This window comes from Lathamus discolor, chromosome 3 (genome assembly GCF_037157495.1).
Source record: "Lathamus discolor isolate bLatDis1 chromosome 3, bLatDis1.hap1, whole genome shotgun sequence".
In the NCBI taxonomy this organism is placed as follows: Eukaryota; Metazoa; Chordata; class Aves; order Psittaciformes; family Psittacidae; genus Lathamus; species Lathamus discolor.
This window is the reverse complement of record NC_088886.1, coordinates 2162774-2184932: the sequence shown is the minus strand read 5'-3', so window position 1 is coordinate 2184932 and position 22159 is coordinate 2162774. Positions and strand designations below refer to the sequence as shown.

At 54.8% G+C, this 22159-nt stretch overlaps 2 protein-coding genes across 6 annotated transcripts in view; both read left to right on the top strand.

Annotated features, from left to right (window-relative positions):
* Positions 1-2588, top strand: part of PDE4B (phosphodiesterase 4B) — a 226341-nt gene extending 223753 nt beyond the window's left edge. For all 5 annotated transcript variants that reach the window (XM_065673102.1, XM_065673104.1, XM_065673105.1 and 2 more), the window contains one exon: positions 509-2588. In XM_065673102.1, coding sequence (XP_065529174.1) covers positions 509-874 — 366 coding nt within the window. In that variant the 3' untranslated portion in view covers positions 875-2588. The remainder of the gene's footprint in view (positions 1-508) is intronic.
* A 6696-nt stretch (positions 2589-9284) lies between these two features.
* The window catches only part of SGIP1 (SH3GL interacting endocytic adaptor 1), a 55633-nt gene continuing 42758 nt past the window's right edge, over positions 9285-22159 (top strand). Inside the window, exons 1-2 of the mRNA XM_065673101.1 lie at positions 9285-9381; positions 14862-14906. Of these exons, the coding sequence (XP_065529173.1) occupies positions 14897-14906 (10 nt within the window). The 5' untranslated portion in view covers positions 9285-9381; positions 14862-14896. The remainder of the gene's footprint in view (positions 9382-14861; positions 14907-22159) is intronic.

The window sequence follows — 22159 nt, the reverse complement described above, 5'->3', positions numbered from 1 at the left end:
CTTCCACTGGAGCATCTTGCTCCAAGCCCCTGTGTCCAACCTGGCCTTGAGCACTGCCAGGGATGGGGCAGCCACAGCTTCTCTGGGCACCCTGTGCCAGCGCCTCAGCACCCTCACAGGGAAGAGCTTCTGCCTAAGAGCTCAGCTCAGTCTCCCCTCGGGCAGGTTCAAGCCATTCCCCTTGGCCTGTCCCTACAGGCCCTCATCCAAAGCTCCAGGTTCCCTGCAGCCCCTTCAGGCACTGGAGCTGCTCTCAGGTCTCCCCTTCAGGAGCCTTCTCTTCTCAGCTCTCTCAGCTGAGCTCTCTCAGCCTGGCTCCAGAGCAGAGCTGCTCCAGCCCTTGCAGCATCTTCATTATACCTGAAATTAGACTGTGCTGGTTTGGGGCTTGCTCTGGGTGGGGTGTGGTATTTTGCTTGTAAAATTCATCTATTAACAGCATTTGAACCTTTTAGATCCATCTTGGCCATTCCCTTTCCCTAAGCATGCATATTGCTGTGTTTCTTAGGTGGGATTCATTGACTACATCGTCCATCCGCTCTGGGAGACGTGGGCTGACCTGGTGCAGCCCGATGCCCAGGACATCCTGGACACGCTGGAGGACAACAGGAACTGGTACCAGAGCATGATACCTCAGAGCCCATCTCCTCCACTGGAGGAGCGGGGCAGGGACTGCCAGGGCCTGATGGAGAAGTTCCAGTTTGAACTGACGCTGGAGGAGGAGGACTCGGATGGACCAGAGAAGGACGGCGAGAGCATCGGCTACTTCAGCAATACAAAGACACTCAGCGTGGCCGAGCCTGGGGAAGAGGATTCACAGAGGGAGGCAAACATAGAGATTGTGACAGAAGACACATCTCCTGTGGACACATAATGTCCTGCGCCCGTGTGAGTGGATTTCAAACACTTGAGGAGCATGCAGCAGTCTCACGGACTTGCCTGCAGCCTGGGTCTGAGGTCTGTGTCTAACACGGGCTGAAAGATCTCCCCAGCTACTTGAGATTGGAGTCAGGGTTAAAGATCGTGTAGTGAATGATTGCTCAGGAAATTAACAGGTGATTTACGTTGTGGTTTTAATCCTTGTCAGCTCCCAGCATCCTGCTGTCCTGGAGCTGGCTCGGGTCGTGACTGAAGAGTAAATGACACACAACTGAGAGATTTTATACTGTTAGCTTTGGAATTTATACCAGTTAGACTGATAGAAACTACTGATTAATAACTCTCCATATAAAAGCTGTCCACCTGACCACCTGTCTGCAGACCTGTGTGCCTTCTTTGTAAACACTTTCATGTCTTTTCAAGAGTCTCTTAACCGAAATACACGGAGTTTAGTATCAAAAGCGACACAAAAGTGTTTCAGAATTGACGGATTCCTTTTTGATTCTTCCTGTTACAAGAAGCAGTCTTCCTTTTTTCCATGGCAATACCTGTCACTTTATTGCAGTCCATCACTTTTACAGACTAAACAGAAGGGAAAACCCTCTCTGTTTTGCATTGCTGCACCTTTAATCGTCCTCTTGCTACCCCAGGCGACCCATTTACAGTCCCTTCATGCACCATCTCCGTTTGCTTGCTAGGAATAACAGTGGGGTTTCCTCCACGGGGCGTTCTTCTCTGTCGTGAGCAGGACAGAGGGTCGTTGGTTGCCGTACCCCTCTAAGCAGTGATGAGGCAGCGTGACGTGATGTGACGTGACGCGCCTTCCCCCTCGGCAGCTCCTCGGCTCCGTGGAATTTGCACGCTCGGATCTTTGTGTTTCCCCCCCCTCCACGTCTCCTAGGTTTAGGTCCACCGTCGTCCTCCTGCACTGCCTTGAGCTCTAACACCTCCATTACTGTTTATAACAGTGTATTTATTACGTCATGTATATACTGTAATGTTTTGTAAGTTATTAATTTATATATGAACTGGCATCGCCTCTCGGCGGCGATGTTCAAGGGGTAGAAAACTCGAACAAGAGTTGCCTTTTCCCCCCCACCCTCTTCCTTCTAACCTTTTATATTGCATAAAATACACGACCCTGAACATAGCTGAAGAGACAGACGCAACCCAGGGAGGGCATTCGGGTGGCAGCCGCCTGCGGGGGGTTCATCTTCACAGCCCCAGACCCCATGGCAATGAATGGAAACGCTGGAAAAGACCTGGAGAAAGGAACCTAAGCAAAGAACCCCCCACACACCCCCCCAGTGGGGCTGGCTTTTAAACATCCCCTTCCGCCTTCTGAACAACCCAATGTGAATTTCTATGCCACACAACCCAATGTGAACTGATGTAATAATTGTGCTGTGAAACTTCTTCTGACAAAGCTTGTCCGGCAGTCGTGAGCCGTGTCAAATCTCAGTTTGTAAAATAATGTTTCAGGCTTTTGGTCCAACTTGTGACTAACTAGTTAATGAAAATAGCACAGTTGTGCATGATCAATGGGTTTGTATGTCTGTTGAACACCGCATTGTTCCAGGTGGTTATTTTATTGTCCCCCCCCCGACCCCAAGTTTCACACAATGTATGTTATAGTATTATATATTGTGTTCAGATGCATTCTTAAAAGAGATTTTTATATGAAGTGAATAAACGAAAGCATGACCCTGCCCTGTGGCTGCTGCTTTCTTTAACAGGTCGGTGTGGGCAAGCGACGGCGGCTGCGACCCGGCTGCTGGCACCGGTAACACCAAACCCTCCCATGGCCCAACCCCAGCAGAGACAAAGGGGAAGAGACGTGTTCCTGCGGGCAGAGGGCACGGCCACCCCTCTCCATGTGGAGACCTTCTCCTTCCTGAGCGGGGCCGTGCCGGTGGCAGCGGCGACAGGAAAGCGGATGCAGACAGGAAGGCGATGGCCGCAGCGCAGCCTGCGCGCGGGGCGGCTCCGGGGCTCGGGGATGCTTTCATGTCCCGGCCTGACCCAAAACAACGGGATTTCCAGTCAAAAACATCCTGCTGGTGGCGGGGGGGGGGGGGGGGGGGGGGAATGAGGGGATGGGGGGGACCAGGGACTCCCCCTCGGCTGCCCTTGCTGCGGGTGATGCTGGGGAGCTGGTGGTACCTGGAGGAGACCCAGTGGTCCCCAGCTCCGAAGGAGCAGTGTGGAAGTGCAGATCCCCCATCCCATGCCCATCTTCTCACCCAGCACTTCATGGGGGACAGCTGCATGCCAGCACCTCTCATCCGGCTGGAAGGGGGCTGCAGCCTCAGCAGCCGATGGTAACACCGGGAATGGGGCTGCAGCCTCCCGGGGTGCTTCTCCCAGCCCCTTGGCATGGATTTGAGGTGCAGGCTTCATGGTGGTGCCGATACCAAATTGTTCTCCATGAATTCCCCCCCGAGCATCGTTTCCATTCGCCCTTGCTGCAGCCAGCGCTGCGCTCATGGCTCCCGGGGATGTGCAGAGCTGGGCCACGGGGTTATTGGAGTGGAAGAGCATTGGCAGCTCTGGGTGGAGAAGGCAGCAAAGAGCTGGAGCTGCGGGTGAACAACCAACCCCAGAGCACCAGGGATGGCACTGGGACATGGGGCGCCCGGGTGTGGGGCTGACACAGCACAGGGTGCCCCGGTTGTCCCCCGTTCCCCCCCCAACCTTCTCTTGCTTTGTTTCTCTCCCTTCCAGTGACCTCGTTCTGCCAGGCCGGTTCATCACAAGTACATGCAAACACTGTGCTCTTGCTCTGGCACTGAAATAACAGCTCCTTTCACTTCTCCTTCTTGCAGCAGCAGAGAAACACCCTGGTGGCAGCTATGCTGCAAAGCTAACCTAAATCCCTCCTGGTTTCCTTCCATTTTTGGGGTGGGAAATCCCAGTTCAGGAGCGGGACAGCTGCTGGTGCTTTTTGTCCTTTTCTCAGGGAACGAGGACGCCTCTTGGGTCTGCTTCATCAAAACTGACTGGCCCTGAGCGCCCCATGGGGTTTGCATGGTTTCCGTCATCATCAGAAGCGGGTCCACGTAGAGGCAGCAATGCAGTGTGGTGCTTCCTCCTAGATTGATGCAGTGAGATGATGGGTCCCGCTCCCCTTTCCCAGTGCTCTCCCCATTCGCAGCAGCTCTGGCTGCACCCAGAGGGGTTGGAATGGCCACAGCTCAGATCCTGGAGGGGAAAACAGGATGAAAAAGAAAACCTGCAGGAAAACAGGGTGCAGGAAGCGTGTCCTTCCGGAGAGGGGGGGGCTCCCAGGTACAAGCAGGGTGTGCATCCAGCTGTGCAACCGCTGTGTGCATCCAGCTGTGCAACTGCAGCATGCAACTGGGGTGTGCACAGGGCTGTGCAGTGCAGGTGCGCAGCAGGGGCTGTGCTGTGTGAGGGTGGACGGTGCAGGACCCAGCCTCAGGGACGCAGGATAAGGACCCACGAGCTCTCCCCTTCTTGCTGCCAGTGTTAATGATGGATGCCCCCGACACCCCTGCTGCAGCAGTGCCCAAGCGGCCGTGTCCTCAAGGGCATAGCTTCCCACTGGTGTTTCAGAGGGAATTTCCACCAGCCATAACTCCCCACGGCGTCAGTCCTGGGATGAGTTGCTGCTCGCTGTGCCGGAGCGGGGCCGGCCCTTCCCAGCTGCCCAGGGACAAGGGTCCCACAGAGCCCCCAGCACTGCCAGGAAACTCCTGCCCCGGAGGTCAGCGCTGTTCATAGAAACCATGGTGCAAAGAAATGAAATAACAAACCCGCTCTGCTGGCTTCCCATGGTGCTCTCCTGGGTGTGGGGATGCTTTTCCATGCGCTTTTTTCCTCCTGGTCCATAGGAGTGAGGGAGGAGCTCAGGCATTCCAACCTGCCGTCTGCTGCAGAGGCGCATGCCAGCAGCTGCAAGTGATGCTGGTCCCTGCCACAGCTTCTGCCCGTGTTTTGGCCTCACCAAGGCTGGCCTCATGGGGAATGCCCCATGTGCCTGAGCGCACCATGGTGCACAGCGCTGTTTCCCCCAGTATGCCAGCCAGCAGGATGGAGTGATTCGTGTTTCCCAAGGTATAATCATGGAATCCCAGCCTGGTTTGTGTTGGAAGGGAGCTTAAAGCTCATCCAGTTCCAACCCCTGCCACGGGCAGGGACCCCTTCCACTGGAGCAGCTTGCTCCAAGCCCCTGTGTCCAACCTGGCCTTGAGCACTGCCAGGGATGGGGCAGCCACAGCTTCTCTGGGCACCCTGTGCCAGCGCCTCAGCACCCTCACAGGGAAGAGCTTCTGCCTAAGAGCTCAGCTCAGTCTCCCCTCGGGCAGGTTCAAGCCATTCCCCTTGGCCTGTCCCTACAGGCCCTTGTCCCAAGCCCCTCTCCACGTTCCCTGCAGCCCCTTTAGGCACTGGAGCTGCTCTCAGCTCTCCCCTTCAGGAGCCTTCTCTTCTCCAGGCTGCCCCAGCCCAGCTCTCTCAGCCTGGCTCCAGAGCAGAGCTGCTCCAGCCCTCGCAGCAGCTCCATGGCCTCCTCTGGCCTCGCTCCAGCAGCTCCACGTCCCTCTTGTGCTGCTGCCCCAGAGCTGGATCAGGGCTGCAGGGGGGGGGTCTCCCCAGAGCACAGCAGAGGGGCAGGATCCCCTCCCTGAGCTGCTGCTCACGCTCTGGGGGTGCAGCCCCGCACACGGGGGGATTCTGGGCTCAAGCGCTCGCTGAAGCTGGGTCATGGGGAGCTTCTCCTCACCCAACACCCCAAGTTCTTCTCTTCTGGGCTGCTCCATCCAGTCTCCCCCAGCCTTTAGTTATGCTTGGCAGGGACTGCTTTGAGGTTGGTAACGCAGCCCTAAGGATTCGCCAGCCAAGGAGGTGTAGGTGCCACCGGTTCAGAGTTCACTTCAAAGCCCTACGGATGAAAAGAGAGACTCGAGAATCCGTCGCTGACAGCTTTGGAGTCAAAAACAGGAAGGAGCTGGGGCTGGCGCCCGAAGCACTGATGTTATCGAGGCTGCGGCGCTGGAACCCAGCCCGAGGGCTCACGGCTCCGGTGGCCTCGGCGCGAACGGGAGGTGGGTCTGGCAGCAGGGAGTCCGGCTGGATCCCGGGAAGGACGGGGAATGTGGGGCAGCCGATGCGATTTAAGATGCCTTCAAGTGTTTTAGCTCTCCAAATGTGACAGCGGGTGCCTGTCCCTAAGGGCTCCCTGTCTCTGAGGACTCCCAGTCCCCAAGGGGACCAGCCTGGGGACATCCTCATCCCCGCGGCAGGCTGCTCACCACAGAGAGATTGCTGCAATTAAATACATATATATATGCGTATAAACATATCTATATGCTGCAGAAGGCATTTTACCCTCAGGAGAGGGTCACTGCTGGCAGCAGGTCCTGCTGTGGCTCCCCCTCCTTGTCCCCGTCCCCTGCCTGTGCGTGGCTGCTGCACATCTGCGCAGCTCCCATCCTGCTCGCTCACGGCGCCTGCACAGCTGCAGAGCTCCATCTGCCGAGGCCCTGCACCACTGCACATCGCGGCGCGCACTGCGGGGCGCTGCGCGGCCAGGATGTGCGCTGCAGGGACGCGCAGTGCGGGTCCGGCACAGCTGGAGCCGTGCACAGCTGGAGCCACGGGCAGCTGGAGCGGGTCATGGCAGGACCTTCAACAGCTGGAGACATGTCCAGCTGCGGTCCCCACAGCCAGGGCCGCGCACAGCTGGAGCAGCGCACAGCTGGAGCCAGGCACTGATGGAGGGGTGCATGGCTGGGGTGCCTCTGTAGTTGGAGCAGTTCATAGGCGGACACTGAACACAGCTGGAGACTGAGCACAGCTGGGTTCTCGCACATCTGGATTCCCGCACATCTGGAGGCAGTAACTCCAGGCCTGCTTTGGGTTGCCCTCACCTTTGGGAATCTCTCTGCCTTTCCTGCCCCATCACTCAGCTATTTCCCAGCACAACTCCTTCCTTCCTCCTGCTCCAGCCTACTCCTGCATTTCTCCTTGCTGTCCCACAGGAGCTCATGGCTCCACGTTCCTGGCGCTGATGTGCAAATGCAGCTGGTGGGATCCAAACCCACCTGCCTGACCCAGCACCCAGCCACGGCCACACATCTCTGCCTCTCACCTTCTGTCCCCCCCCTCTAAGAAACCCCTTCAGCTCCCAATATATAGGTCTTGCAGAAAACTCTTTTACTATAAGGGAGGGATAAACGTTTCCTCCCTGGCCATGTGGGCCATGCTGCTGGTGGCTGGAGGATGCAAACACATAAAGGTGTTTATGGGTGCTCAGCCAAATGTGACATTGGCACCACTTCAAAGGTGGGGAGTCACAAGGCTTGAGGTCACACACAGCAGCAGCAGTCACGCTGTGTTTGACCCAGGCTGGCCACCACCTCTGCACACAGCACTGCCACCACCCAGCCTGCAGCAGAGGTCTGGGAGCACCCTCAGAAGGTGAAGGAGACAACAGGACCGTGCCGTTTGCACGGGTTGAAGAGCATCTCCTTGGGGCTTTGGAAACTGGTGAGGGCAAAACTTCCCCTCCTGCCTGCGCAGGGCACTGCGGATCTATAACAGCACCCCCTGACCCAGGGATACCCGGGCACTGCAGACCCCACGGTGGGCATCTCCCTGTGGAGCATCCCCAGGAGCACCCTGACACCCCAGCAGCAGCTCCTCCAGCACACACAGGCTGGGTGGAGAAGATGGACACGGAGCTGCTGCGAGGGCTGGAGCAGCTCTGCTCTGGAGCCAGGCTGAGAGAGCTGGGCTGGGGCAGCCTGGAGAAGAGAAGGCTCCTGAAGGGGAGACCTGAGAGCAGCTCCAGTGCCTGAAGGGGCTGCAGGGAACCTGGAGAGGGGCTTGGGACAAGGGCCTGTAGGGACAGGCCAAGGGGAATGGCTTTAACCTGCCCGAGGGGAGACTGAGCTGAGCTCTTAGGCAGAAGCTCTTCCCTGTGAGGGTGCTGAGGCGCTGGCACAGGGTGCCCAGAGAAGCTGTGGCTGCCCCATCGCTGGCAGTGCTCAAGGCCAGGTTGGACACAGGGGCTTGGAGCAAGCTGCTCCAGTGGAAGGGGTCCCTGCCTGTGGCAGGGGTTGGGGCTGGAGGAGCTTTGAGGTCCAACCCAACCCATTCCTTGGTTCTCTGAAAATCCACATAAACCCTTGCAGCACCCCCAAAGCATCACAAGCTCCCTTCAGTGTGGTTTGCTGTGGATCATCGGCAATCCCAGCCTCATTCTTTGATATCTTTCCCCCTTGCTCATTAATACCCTCATTAAGTTAATGCTTAAACTTTGGGAAGAGGGGAACAACACAGGAGCTCGGAGCTGGTTTAATGTCTCTAATGTCTAAGGAGGGAGCGATGTCCAAAACAGAAGGAGTTTCTTTGCAATGCCCACAGCTGGCACTGGTCTGTACACTTCATCTTCCGTTTGAAAGCTGATGCTGCTCCCCCCCTCCCCGTGTGCTGCCGAGCTCCTTCCCCCGCTCAGGGTGCGGCGTTTCAAATCAAATCAATGTCTCCTTGGGTGGAACTGGATGAAATGGCACTTCTGGGGCTCCCCCGTGCACGCCCAGAGGCTGGAGTTGGGGTGCCCCTTCCCTGTGCCTGATGGGGATGCTGGATGCAGTGTGGGGCTGCTGGGGGCCGCGGCACAGCGCTGACCCCTGACCCGTGCCAGGGGGCACATGGACAGGGCTGTTCCCATTCTGAAATGCTGATGCCCTCAGTGATCACACCCAGAATGGGCTCAGCAGTGCTGAGATGTGGGGTGTGAAGTGGGGCTGCTGGCTGCAAACGCCAACTGTGGGGTGCACGAGGTCTTCTTCAGTGTTCCCAAATGCCTTCTTCATAGAACCCCAGCTTGGTTTGTGTTGGAAGGGACCTTAAAGCCCATCCAGCTCCAACCCCTGCCATGGGCAGGGACCCCTTCCACTGGAGCAGCTTGCTCCAAGCCCCTGTGTCCAACCTGGCCTTGAGCACTGCCAGGGATGGGGCAGCCACAGCTTCTCTGGGCACCCTGTGCCAGCGCCTCAGCACCCTCACAGGGAAGAGCTTCTGCCTAAGAGCTCAGCTCAGTCTCCCCTCGGGCAGGTTCAAGCCATTCCCCTTGGCCTGTCCCTACAGGCCCTTGTCCAAAGCCCCTCTCCCCAGCAAAAAAACCCAAACCAAACCAGTGTTCCCTCTTCCGTCTCTTTACTGGGCACATGGGCGATGGGTCCCTTTGATACCCAGGAGCAGTGACCACCTGGGTGTATGGGGGCTGCAGAGGTGCTGGGTTTGGAGCTCAGAGCATCCCTGGACCCCATCCAGCTGCTCCTCATCCCATTGGGTGTGAGCTGAGGCGCTGGGGCAGGTGCTCACCCTCATTACCTGGCTGTGGGTGGGAGCCAGGAGGAGCTCCTGGTGCTGGGAGGAGGCTGCTCGGAGGAGGAGGAGGAAGAGGAGGGCAGAGCAGAGGAAGGCGCATTGTGGCGCGGCGCTGCCCGCGGTGGCCCTCCCGGCGCGGCGGAGGTGGGTTTTGGTCGCTGCTGGTCGACGTGCGGTGGCACAGAGCAGGATCCCGGCGGGAGCAGGGTGTGCGTGGGGCTCCCGTCGTGCCTGGGCGCCCCAGGGTGTAGCCTGATTACCTCTGCTTACATGGTAGTGATCAAACACGGCAGAGCTGGCTCCGGCAGCGCTAAATCACCCCTTGAGCGCGCACGTTGTGGCTCTGCCCTGCCAGCACCTCCCTGCCACGGCGGAGGGGCCCTGCTCGCCAGAATGTGAGTGCTGGGGGCCACTGAGTGAGCTCCCTGCTGCCGGGCCGTGGCTGCTCGGTGCCCTCCTTGCCCCACATCCAGCTCAGGCCTGGGGATGGAGGTGGTCGGTCCCATGCGGGGGTTTCAAGGGAGCCACTGCCTGTGTCCAGCCCGGTTGTGACTTGGGTTGGGATTACAGGGGTTGCTCGCACCAAGGATGGTTTGGGGTCCTGCGGGGTGCTGCTGGGCTGGTTCTGGGCAGGGGCTGGGTGCTCTGGGGGTGTTTGACAGGGTGCAGAGCACTTGGCAGGGGCATGTGGGGGCCAGCGTGGTTGTGTCTCCCTGGGGCTGCTCCTTATGTGCCAGTGGGTGAAGGCAAGAGGCAGCTGAAAGGGCTGGGGCGCAGCGTGCGCCTGTGCTCTGCTCCTCGTGCTTCCCCGGTGAGCTGCTTCCATGCTGTGGCTGTGCCCTCCCCTCTACCCAGAGGACAGCCCAGTGCGCCGAGTCTCCCTTTAAATGCAGGATAAGCACGTTTTCCCTGGCGCTGTTGGGAAAGCAGGCACCCATCCAGCTCTCCGCCCTCTCCAAGTCCATGTCCCACGGGGAGAGGGCTCTCTCCCAGGGACCTGGCTCATCCCGCATCCCTTGTGTCAGTCCTCGGAGCAGCTCAGTGAGATGGAAAGGGCTCGGTGGCTCTTTGTGCGTGGGAAAACCGGGGATGAATAGAGCAGGAAACTAATAGAGCAGAAGGTAACGGGCTGTATTGTGGAGCGAGGAGCAGCTGCGGCCTGAAAGGGGCCCTGTGCCCGGGATGCGCAGGGATGCGGGTGGGAGATGCTCCTCTGCTTTAGTCCCTGCTGCTCCCACCCCGAAGGGTGGTGATGGGCTCCTGTGGTCAGGGTCAAGGGATGAGCTGGGGGCTCATTCCTGTGATGTCCTGGGGCTGGTCCAGCCCTGCTCCTGCCATGGGACTCAATGCATGCGTGATGGCTGTGCAAAGCATGATGTGAGGGGTGGTATTAAGATTCTTTCCCTTTCCAACCCTACTGTTCTATGATCGTATGATGGTCCAGCCCAGTAGCATCCCAAGGTGCAGCATGTTTAGGTTCAGCTCCACAGTCCGCAGCATTCCTGAGAAGACTGTGTGAGGTGTTTGGTGCTGCGGATGTGGCTGATGGGCTGATCTGGCTCCATGCAGGAGACCTGGGTGAGATGGTCCTGGTTGAGCCCTGCATCTCCCAGCCCCCTTCCCCGGTCGGGAGAAGCCTTTTGAGCAAGGTATCTTGTAAATACGTCACTTTATCAGAGCCCAGATGGCAGCCTCTGCGAGGCTTTGGGTTTGTCTCCAGCCGTCCTATGGCAGAACAAAGCCATCGATGTTCACAGTGAGTCCTGCATCCCGGGATTTAAAACCTCCAGTGTCCTGCGTGGAATAACCTGATTTTCTAGAGGCAAATAGTGGAACCCTGTTGGAAAGTCTGTTTTGCAGTGATGGGGAGGAATCCCCAGTGCTGTGTGGTGATGGGAGCTACCAGTAATGAGGCTGCTGAGGGTCTGGCCTCCTCCACCGTGTTCCCTCCAGCGCCAGATGAAGGATGGGCTTATTTTAGTGAAGGTTTAATTATGGTTTAGCAGAGGGGTTGTGGAGCCACAGACGTGGATGTAAACAAGGCACCGGCTGCCCATCACTGCTGCTAATGCTGGGGGATTTGCCAGGGCCACATCCTGCGCAGGGACAAGGGATTGGAGCTTTATATAGCAAATCCCTGTCCATGCTGCATCCCAGGGGCACCCTGTCCTGGCCGGGGCCGAGCCGGGCTCCTCCCGGTGCCTGTCACATGTACCTCAAGCATGACTCTGCTGGGATGTGAGTAATGTGCTCAGTGACTCACTTTCTGCCTTTCATTTTGTTAATGCCATTGACTTGTCTGTTGATGTTTGCCGCAGCCTCCGAGCGCGTATCCTTCAGGAGCTGCCTGAGATTGCCAGTGCTTTAGCTGGGAAATGGCTGCGTGTCAGCTGGTGCGGTTGGAAATCGTATAGAAATCCACAAATAGCGATTTTTGCCTTGGAATGAATGGGCTCATTGGCACGCTGCCCTGCTGGGGTGCCAGTAACAAGGCTTTCCCTGTGCCTCCTGGGTATGGGAAGAGCCAGTGCGGGGAGCAGGTTCGTGGTGTCACAGAGTCCCGGACTGGTTTGGGTTGGGAGGGACCTTAAAGCTCATCCAGCTCCAACCCCTGCCACGGGCAGGGACCCCTTCCACTGGAGCAGCTTGCTCCAAGCCCCTGTGTCCAACCTGGCCTTGAGCACTGCCAGGGATGGGGCAGCCACAGCTTCTCTGGGCACCCTGTGCCAGCGCCTCAGCACCCTCCCAGGGAAGAGCTTCTGCCTAAGAGCTCAGCTCAGTCTCCCCTCGGGCAGGTCCAAGCCATTCCCCTTGGCCTGGCCCTACAGGCCCTTGTCCCAAGCCCCTCTCCAGGCTTCCTGTAGCCCCTTTAGGCACTGGAGCTGCTCTCAGGTCTCCCCTTCAGGAGCCTTCTCTTCTCCAGGCTGCCCCAGCCCAGCTCTCTCAGCCTGGCTCCAGAGCAGAGCTGCTCCAGCCCTCGCAGCAGCTCCATGGCCTCCTCTGCCCTCGCTCCAACAGCTCCACATCCCTCTTGTGCTGGGGGCCCCGGGTTAGCACAGGGTTAACTTTACCCTCAGGAAGATGAGTTTCGCTCTTGCCACATGGCAGGAATTATTTCATAAGGTCGAGACATCCCACAGAGCTGAGCAAGGCAGAGCCGTGCTGGCATTAGCAGTAATCCACGTTGGCACAGGTGGGGGGACCCCTGGATTATGGGGGCACAGTGTGGAGGATGCTGTGAAATGGAGGAGTTTGGTGACAACAACTTATTTACCCATTGCCAGCTTGGGAAGGTGTTTGCAGGGAAGTTACAGCTCTTCCTGCTTGGTTAAGAAGGATAAACCTGGTTGAGGAGGGTCATGGGAAGCAGCATCACTGGGATGCGGGATGGCTACAGCAGCGCTGTGACAAGAGTAGGTGTTAATTCGGTGTGTCCAGAGGGATTTGGACCTGGTGTGTGCGTGCCCATCACCCGGGCATCCTGTCGCTGTGCCAGCCTCTCTCCTTGGGGTGTGTTGGGGGGGGACAATGGAGCCACGTTCATCTCATTGTGCTCGCCCTAGGATTACAAAGGGATTTTCCACAGGCACCATCCCCATCCCATGGCCCTGTGCAGAAGGTGCTGGGAGTTGGGACAGGTCACAGGGGCTCCTGCAGGGATTAACCCACCATCTGCTAAATAATCCCAGCCCGTGGGGGCACCTCGGTGCTGTGATGGGTGAGGGCTGCAGCTGGGGACACTTTGGGTTGGGACACTCAAGGCTGGAAGCTCTGCTGTGGGGTTGAGTCTCATTTCCCCAGTGGTGCATCCAGACCCTCGGAGGTGCTCGGCTTTGGGAGTGTTTTAACGGGGAAAATGAGATTTATTTGTTTAATGGGGGAAAATGAGTTGGTTTGTGTGGTTTGGGTTGGTTGTTTTTTTTTAATGGAAGAGAGATAGGAATTTTTAATGGGGAAAGATGGGGATTTTTTTTTTTTTTTATGGGAAAAACGGTAGGATTTTAAATGGGAGAAAAAAGGTTTATTTTTTTCAAATAGGAAAATGATGTGGGTTTTGCTTTCCCTGCCTGTGAGCAGAGTGAGGTCCTGAGAAATGTGTGGCTGCCTTGAACGGTCCTAAAGATGGTGACGCAGGGTGAGAGGTGGAGGTTGAGTTTCCATCAGACACAAAGTCCCCCAGAAAAGCTGCATTTGCAAATGCTGAAACAGGCTGGTTTCAGCTCCTCCAGGACCCCTTCCACCGGAGCAGCTTGCTCCAAGCCCCTGTGTCCAACCTGGCCTTGAGCACTGCCAGGGATGGGGCAGCCACAGCTTCTCTGGGCACCCTGTGCCAGCGCCTCAGCACCCTCACAGGGAAGAGCTTCTGCCTAAGAGCTCAGCTCAGTCTCCCCTCGGGCAGGTTCAAGCCATTCCCCTTGGCCTGTCCCTACAGGCCCTTGTCCCAAGCCCCTCTCCAGGTTCCCTGCAGCCCCTTTAGGCACTGGAGCTGCTCTCAGGTCTCCCCTTCAGGAGCCTTCTCTTCCCCAGGGGTGTCCGAACTTTCTGAGCTGTTTAAAACCCGTTTTGCCAGGACCACATTTGTACCTCACCTATTTACTGGGGTAATCCCGGTGGTGTCCCGCATAACCCCTGTGTTGGAGCTCCCTGTCACCCCCAGCCCCTGTAAGCAGCTCTGAGAGGCGCTTCCCAAGCCAGTGAGCGTCCCACAGTGCATTAGGGGCCGGCCGAGGCTCAGCTCTGTGCTGAGGGGAGCTGTGGCTGACAGACAAATAGGGGATGTGTCAATTGGCTGGGGCAGGCTCTGATGGCATCTGCTGGGGGGCGGCACCGGCTGCTGGTGCCCCTGGTGATGCGAAATGGGGGGTCCCCATGCAGGGGTCCGCAGGCAGAGCCGGGGCTCAGCTCTTGCAGCCCCTGTCCCGCCCCAGCCTCTTCTGTTGCCCTCTCCGGCGGTGCTGGGGCCGCTCCTCCCATGGAATCGCTTCCCAGGCGCTGTCGGAAGGCAATCCCGGGGGAAATTGCTCCCGCATCATCCTTTCGGGGCTAATTGCAGGCGATGTGACGTCAGCCCGATGCGTTTCTCCCTTGAATGGCTGCGGGAGCAGGGCCCGGAGCGAGCTCCGCTGCCTCATCCAGCCTGGGTTTATCTCTTTTCCCCCCTCGTTTCCAGCCCGTCTCCCTAATCTGACAGCGCCTGGTAATTAATCTGGCTCCCCCAGCCGCTGCAATAGGATTAGAGGGAGGGGAAGTGCGTCACGAGGTACGAAGCGGGGTTATGCTTTTGGTGAAAGTGGAAAGGAAGGGGGGGAAAAGGGGAAAAAAATGGGCAATAGGTTGGTGTGTTCCCGGGGGGGGTGTCGGGAGCGAGCGCGCATGTGAGGAGGTGCGGGGCGGGAGGGACTGGCTGCGCCGGAGCCCGGCTCGTCCTCCCTTTCTCTCAGCATCCTCCGGTGCTCCTGGAGGTGATACAGGCACAGCAGCATCCATGGCCTGCCCTTAGCCTCAGCACTCGGGTTTTTCCCCTCCTCGTTATTCCGGCAGCTGTACGGGATTGGAGGCGTTTGGTGGAAGGGCTCCCGTTCAGCAGCTGGTAACTGGGATCGTATTCTCCTGTATTTTTTCAGGCTCCTTGGAAATTGAGGAATGCAATTCTGCCACCATGATGGAAGGTAGGTGATGATCTGAGCATGTCTTTCGGGATCACTGGAGTTTTCAAAGCCGTGGGGGAAGGAAGATGCGCTGAACCTGCGCGTGTGAATCCTTTTCCTATTAAAACCCCCTAAAATAATAATTATAATAATAATAATGATACTAAAATGAGATCCTCCCCTCCCCCTAATCCCAGCCGAACCGAAGCACCCTGCCCACTGCCGGCAAGCTGGCGGATGGTGATATAATATCAAGCCCATCAGATTATTTGCAGTTCCCTCCCCAGCCCTGTGTAGGCAGCTCGGGGTAGGCAAACACCCAGCTATCCATCGGAGCTGCCCGCTCCAGGCAGCAGCCTGGGCAGGGAGATGAACCCCAACCCGGATGGGTTGGTTGGAATTAGGATCCTTTAGACATTATTTTATCCTCTGCTTGGAAACCCACTTCTTCCACCTGCTGTGATGCACAGAGGGTGAATTTAAGCGTTAGCTGTATGCACAGACCAGGGCTGTGAAGCCTGGTGATGCTCAATGGGATTCGGTGGCTTTACACTGCATGGAGGACCATCTTTCCAGCAGGAAACAAGGATATTTGAACTTAGGGTCATTTTTGCCATGTTGTGTCACTGGTTTGAAGGTGCAGGCTCTGGTGGGGGGGTGTTGGATTGTGGCTTATTGGAATAAATGAGAAGGAAATATGGGCTCCGAGCAGAAGAGTGTTGTGAGGCTGTGTCTGATGGTGTGTGGGAAAAGCCTTTGGGCATTAAAGAGATTTGAACCTATGTCATTTGTCTCGACTGTATGTAAAGCTCTTTTTAATTCTATTTAATTTTTTAATGCCTGCTGGAGTCAGATGCAGGGGAAGGAAGACTTTAATTTGTATTTTGAGCAGAATGGGTACTTGAGGGAATATATTTCTCTTTTAATCCTAATAAATAAAAATGATCTATTGGAGAGACCTGAGGATGTCAAAATATTCCCTCGGATTTGTGTTTCCTGGCCCATTGGCCGAGGCAGCAGGGCCCAGCCTGGGGAGGGCTGCATGGAGCCGCATCCAGCACAGTGCTCGCGGCGCTGCCGGCATGCTAACCGGCCTTCCCGAGATGACAGGCAGAAATAGGGCTTCCTTTTGGTGTGTCCCTGCAAATCGCGCTCTGCCACCCACTCCACATTAACCTAGGAAGGCATCAAGATCTGTGTCATCAAGACTTCTCCTATTGCTTTGAATTATTTGCCTAACCTTGGTAATTCAGGTGCTGTGATGGCCATGTGTGAGCACACCGGAATTGCTTCCTGCTATGTTTTCTATGTCTTGGCATTAAGAAAATGAGTGGTGTTGCTCTTTGATGGGAGGAAATGCCTCATGTCAACGTCTCCTTTAATACTGATGATAGTCGTGATCAAAAGAGACTTTCATTTTAAGCCATGACATCGAACCCATTACACCATGCTGACATACATGACTGGGAAGCAGGCACCCAGGCCCTGCAGGAACAGGGCATTTTAGAGAAGATATCATTAATAGCATGGTTTCTCCAGGAAGCGCCTGTGTTCGCGGAGGGATGAACGTGGATAATTTGAAGTTGGCCTCCTGCAGTTCTCAGTTTGTGTTATTTAACTAGCTTAGAGGCTGGATGGGGGGCAGACGGATGGGTGCTTGGGGTCTTTTTTTTGGGGGGGGGGTATTTTGGAAGGGTTTTGGTGTGGATTGTTTTTCTTGGAGGATTTTTGCCTTGCTTGGGACATGCCCATGGGTTGCTCTTGTGCAGGAGTCTTGGCCACCGTGGCCAAGGCACTGGGGATGCTGGCCAGGTCTGGGGCAGCTGGTTCACTGGTCTATGGTGAACATGGAATCACCTTTTATGAACCAGGCATTAAGAAAGAAAATTGTTATGGGTAGCTTTTACTTATTATTTCCAAAATTTCCCCATTATCTGCAATTTGCGAAGCTGCGTAACACATAGCTCCCCAGCTATCCAAAGGTGCAGGAACCTAGAAGGATAGCAAGAAAATGAGAAGAAATAATTACTGCTTTTGAGTTTTTAACCAGTTGAAAACTGGTTCTGTTTGTAGGAGAGTGAGGCTTTTGTGAGCGATGTCCAACTGGAACACTGACACCTTGATGAGGTGTTCATTTGTATGCTTTTATTTTAAGATAAGTACGCTTTTGGAAGCGCTTAGATTTCATCTGACACTTGGAAACTCACATAATATCTGTGGTTCCCTGAAGTAAACATACAATCCCAGCCTGGTTTGTGCTGGAAGGGGCCTTAAAGCTCCTCCAGCTCCACCCCCTGCCACGGGCAGGGACCCCTTCCACTGGAGCAGCTTGCTCCAAGCCCCTGTGTCCAACCTGGCCTTGAGCACTGCCAGGGATGGGGCAGCCACAGCTTCTCTGGGCACCCTGTGCCAGCGCCTCAGCACCCTCACAGGGAAGAGCTTCTGCCTAAGAGCTCAGCTCAGTCTCCCCTCGGGCAGGTTCAAGCCATTCCCCTTGGCCTGTCCCTACAGGCCCTTGTCCCAAGCCCCTCTCCAGGCTTCCTGCAGCCCCTTTAGGCACTGGAGCTGCTCTCAGGTCTCCCCTTCAGGAGCCTTCTGTTCTCTAGGATGAACAGCCCCAGTTTTCTCTTTATATGGGGTGTTAAACATTTTAAGGGGTTTTATTAGTGTTACAATTATTTAAATCACTTGTCTCACCAAAATATTGGAAGCTGAGGGTGGAGCTTGGGATGAGCCAGTCTTTGCCTGCCCTGCATGTGCTGGTACCCATGGGTGCAGAGCATGCAGCCATCAGCATTACCCTTGGCCAGAGGGATGAGCCTGGCTTGGTTGGTGGTTTTAGATCCTCCTCTTTGGAAATGAGAGAATTTGGCTCCTTGGGAACCATGCCGGTTTTGCGATTTGTACTAGTTTGTTCTCAACCCAATATGGATTTTTTTCCCTCTCTTTCCTGGTGCATATTTTTCACGGTATGCTTAAAAATTGCAATGATACCTAAGTGTGGATGCTGTCTCGAGAAACCAGTCCTTGCTGAACCCATGCCTCATGGTGTCTCAACCACCAGAAGTAGATGGTCTTCCATAGTGTGGTGGGATGCAGTGTGCACAAGTATTGCTGTTGCTCACCATCCACGTTAGGGATGGCTTTGCCATGGCTGGCTTCACTTAAACACACGGAAAGTAGGTGTTGGGGATGGGGACTAAAACCCTCCCAGGTCTGAAGTGAGAAAAATGGAATCATTGAATAGAATCCCAGCCTGGTTTGGGTTGGAAGGGACCTTAAAGCCCCTCCAGCCCCAACCCCTGCCACGGGCAGGGTCCCCTTCCACTGGAGCAGCTTGCTCCAAGCCCCTGTGTCCAACCTGGCCTTGAGCACTGCCAGGGATGGGGCATATAACCTGAAGCAGAAGTGTATTGCATGCCAGCACTAGGTCTAGGACCCAAACCTCTGTGGTAAAGGTCCCACGCCATGCTGGAAAGGTCTCTGCATGTGTGTCTGTAGCTATAAGAGGTAATTAGATGTTCTCTTTGATTGTAAAATAACTCTGCAGTACTCAGAAAAACATTGGATGTGTTGTTAAGGTAAACATCCGTGCACAGGAACAAGTTTATCTCCTTTTCCAATCCATCTGTTGCATCTCCAATGCACTGAAGGTATTTTATGCAGCCTAATTAAGTTTTGAAATCACTGCTGCAATATATCACTCAAGCCAGAAGCTCTGTGATGTTCAGAAAGATAAGACAGCACTGCGGCTAATGGGAGCAGCCATGGTTACATGGGAGAAGGTCATTGCTTCTTCTGTAGGAGACAGTACCTGTGTTCCTTCGGAGCCCAAATCTCATGTTTGCTGGAGGTAAGCTGCCTCAGAGTGGAAATATCTCTGGAATTCACCTCTCCAGGCTTTTTTGCACATGTTTCTGCAAGCGGGGTCCTCTGGGGACTTCCATGGATAACTGGGCACATCCAAAATGGCCAAAACTTTCTTGAGTCATCTTTGGCAGTGGTTGTCTCCAGGTCTTGCATTTTCATTGTGCTGAACAGGAAGTGCTGGGAGCAGAGGAATCTAATGGCACATTAAAAAGTCTTTTTCTTGATTAGGGGAAAAACATGGCTTTGTTCTGTTTTGGTGTTATGGTTTCAGTACCTGGTGTGTTTAAATGTGCTCAGTGTGGGATTCAGCGAGGAAATGACCTAGTAGAAAAGTTTGGGGTTTATTTGAGAAAGCCAATAGCAGGTTTGATACAATTAACCTAAATCTGGGCATGGATGGCAAAACCATCCCAGAGATCCATTGGGACCATAGCACTAAACTAGGACCTGTTTTCCAATGCATTGTGTGAGCTGTAGTCCATGACCAAGCTTGGGCTTGCAAAGAGGCTTTGTCTTGCAGGAGCATCTCCAGCTGTGTCCTCTGGGATGCAAGGGGGATTTTTACAGACCTGCTGGAACCTGCTGCATAACCGACAGGCCTTGGTGTTGGTGTGGAAACTGTTCTTTCAGGAGTGCAAGAGCAGATGGTTGGGTTGTTCAACACAAGGGTGCTGAGGCGCTGGCACAGGGTGCCCAGAGAAGCTGTGGCTGCCCCATCCCTGGCAGTGCTCAAGGCCAGGTTGGACCCAGGGGCTTGGAGCAAGATGCTCCAGTGGAAGGGGTCCCTGCCCGTGGCAGGGGTTGGAACTGGGTGAGCTTTAAGGTCCCTTCCAACCCAGACCAGGCTGGGGTTCTATGAAAAACATGGTTCTGAGTGGAAGCACCCTTCCCTAAATGCTCGTGCTGAGGCTGTGAAGCTGTAGGTGGTATAAAACGTGATTTGCCCAGCACTTGCTCCAGGGACCCCATGGCTGGGGTCTGAAAGGGAGCATTTCAGAGGGAAAACTGGAAGGGGGGCAAGGGCAGAGCTCCTTCCTAAAGCAGCAACCTTAAACTATTTGGATGCCCAAATCCTGCTGTAATTGGAGAATGTCACTAAAAATCTGCCTTTGAGGAGCCGATGGGGTGTGATGCTGGCTGTCTCACATGCGGTGGCCTTCCCCTTTCCTTTGCTGGCCCAATATAGCCTCTTTTCTTAACTTTAAGACACTATGTTTGAGTTCCTGCAGGTTCAGTAGGAAAAAGGCAAACACCTGGCTGCCACACAGTGTGTTTGTCAGCTGTGCGGGATGCTCACATGCAGCGCAGTAGTACAAGTGTAGCCCTGTTTGCCTTGCCAGCTATTGAATAGCCTCAGCTCTTTGTTTTTAATTGAAGTTCAGTGGCAGGCTGATGTTTCTGGGGGCTTTTGAAGGTTTTTTTGCTTTATCTGTGTGAATGAAAGAGGGGTTTTTGCACTTCCAGCCTCACAGAACTCTTCACTTTAGTCTTCAGGTTAGTTTTAAGTGTGTTTTGATTTCATACCGTGTCCAACAAACCCCATCTCCTCCCATCCATGCCAGTGGGCTTCACTGCAGAGGTGGGAAGGGGAAATTCCCTACCACGTCCCCATTTACACTGGATTAGTGCTGACAATGGTTATATTATTTGAAAGCAGTAAGATATCAGGACTGGGAAAGTCGTACTTTGCAGCCTGTATTATCTGGGAGTTGACCCTTACCCATCCCAGCCTTGGAAAAGCACCCGTGACTCTGGCACATCTTTCTTTGCATTTAAATTCATTTAAATTATGACCCTTTTTTGAGGGAGTTATTGAGGAATAAAAATCTCCAAGTCTCCACCTACGTGTTTCAGGGAATTTAAAACATCAACTTGAGATTAATGTCATCATGTGTGGGATGTGTGGGATCTCGCAGAGGGGTTGGGATGGGTTGGTTGAGGAGGATAGGAGCTGTGGTGCTGCTGGGGGCAGGTTTCACAGCCTGCCCTCATCACCTAGTGACAGGCCAAGGGGAATGGCTTGAACCTGCCCGAGGGGAGACTGAGCTGAGCTCTTAGGCAGAAGCTCTTCCCTGTGAGGGTGCTGAGGCACTGGCACAGGGTGCCCAGAGAAGCTGTGGCTGCCCCATCCCTGGCAGTGCTCAAGGCCAGGTTGGACACAGGGGCTTGGGGCAAGCTGCTCCAGTGGAAGGGGTCCCTGCCCGTGGCAGGGGTTGGAGCTGGAGGAGCTTTAAGGTCCCTTCCAACACAAACCAGGCTGGGATTCTATAATCGACACCATTGCAGCCCCCAGTTTGGGTGCCTGCAGGGTTTCATACAGCCGCACAAATATGTTGGTTTTCTAAAGCTGGGTCTATAGAAATCACTAAAGATGGACCCTGTTGTTAGAGCTCATAATTAATACTAAATGGTTGTTAGGCTCTTAAATCCATGCGTGCATTTCAGTGGGCATTTGGTTGTTTTGTGCTTCTCTTAAAACATCACCCAGCATCACGCTTATCGCCCAGTGGGTGCAGGTCAGACAGGCTGGATCTTGTGCCCTGCTCTTGTTACAGGCAGCATCAGCTTTAAGAGCATCTCGTGTCTCAAACATCAGCCTAGATGGGGCAGCCACAGCTTCTCTGGGCACCCTGTGCCAGCGCCTCAGCACCCTCACAGGGAAGAGCTCCTGCCTAATCCATGACCTGAACTTACTCTGTTTAAGTTTAAACTCATTTCCCCTTGTTTAGAGTTTTGCAGGGGTTTGGCTTGGTTTTGGTGTTAGTACAGAAGATGCAAAAGAAGCCTGTATAAGTTATTAACAATAAGGTCATCTATATTGTCCAAGTTAGTTATTATAAGGTTATCTATGCCTCATGGTTACCCGGTTCCTTTCCCATGGGGATCTCAAGCTCTTTCCTCTTGCACAGTTCCTCTGCAGGGAGACAGATGGGTGGAAGAAGCTCCTTCAGTTTAGTCAAACACTGCCTGGAAATGAAGCTTTTCTTCAGGTCAGGTCTCCGGCTCTTATTTTTAGTTACACTATTGCCACAGTTAATCACTGCTTTAAAATCAGGATAATGGTTTGACAGCAGACTGTGGGAGGAACAGGATGGGGAGAGGAACTGGGAAGAAGTGTCTCGTCAGGCTTTATTTTGGGTTTAAATCCTCATCATATGCGAATGTGAATATTGCCAATTATTTTTTATGGGATGACCAAACTAAGCGCAAATGATGCTTTTCCCTTGCAGCTCGCCTGGATTTGTTCCTTATCCCCAGGGAAGCATCTCCTGCCAGCCTGGGTGTTCTCTTCACCTGGGAAATCGGGAATGGGAGCCTGTGGATGTTGGCTGCAGTAGGGTTGCCTTGGTCAATAAGTCATGGGCGGATGGAAGGCTGTTTCTTAGTGGGAAGGGATTTGGTGG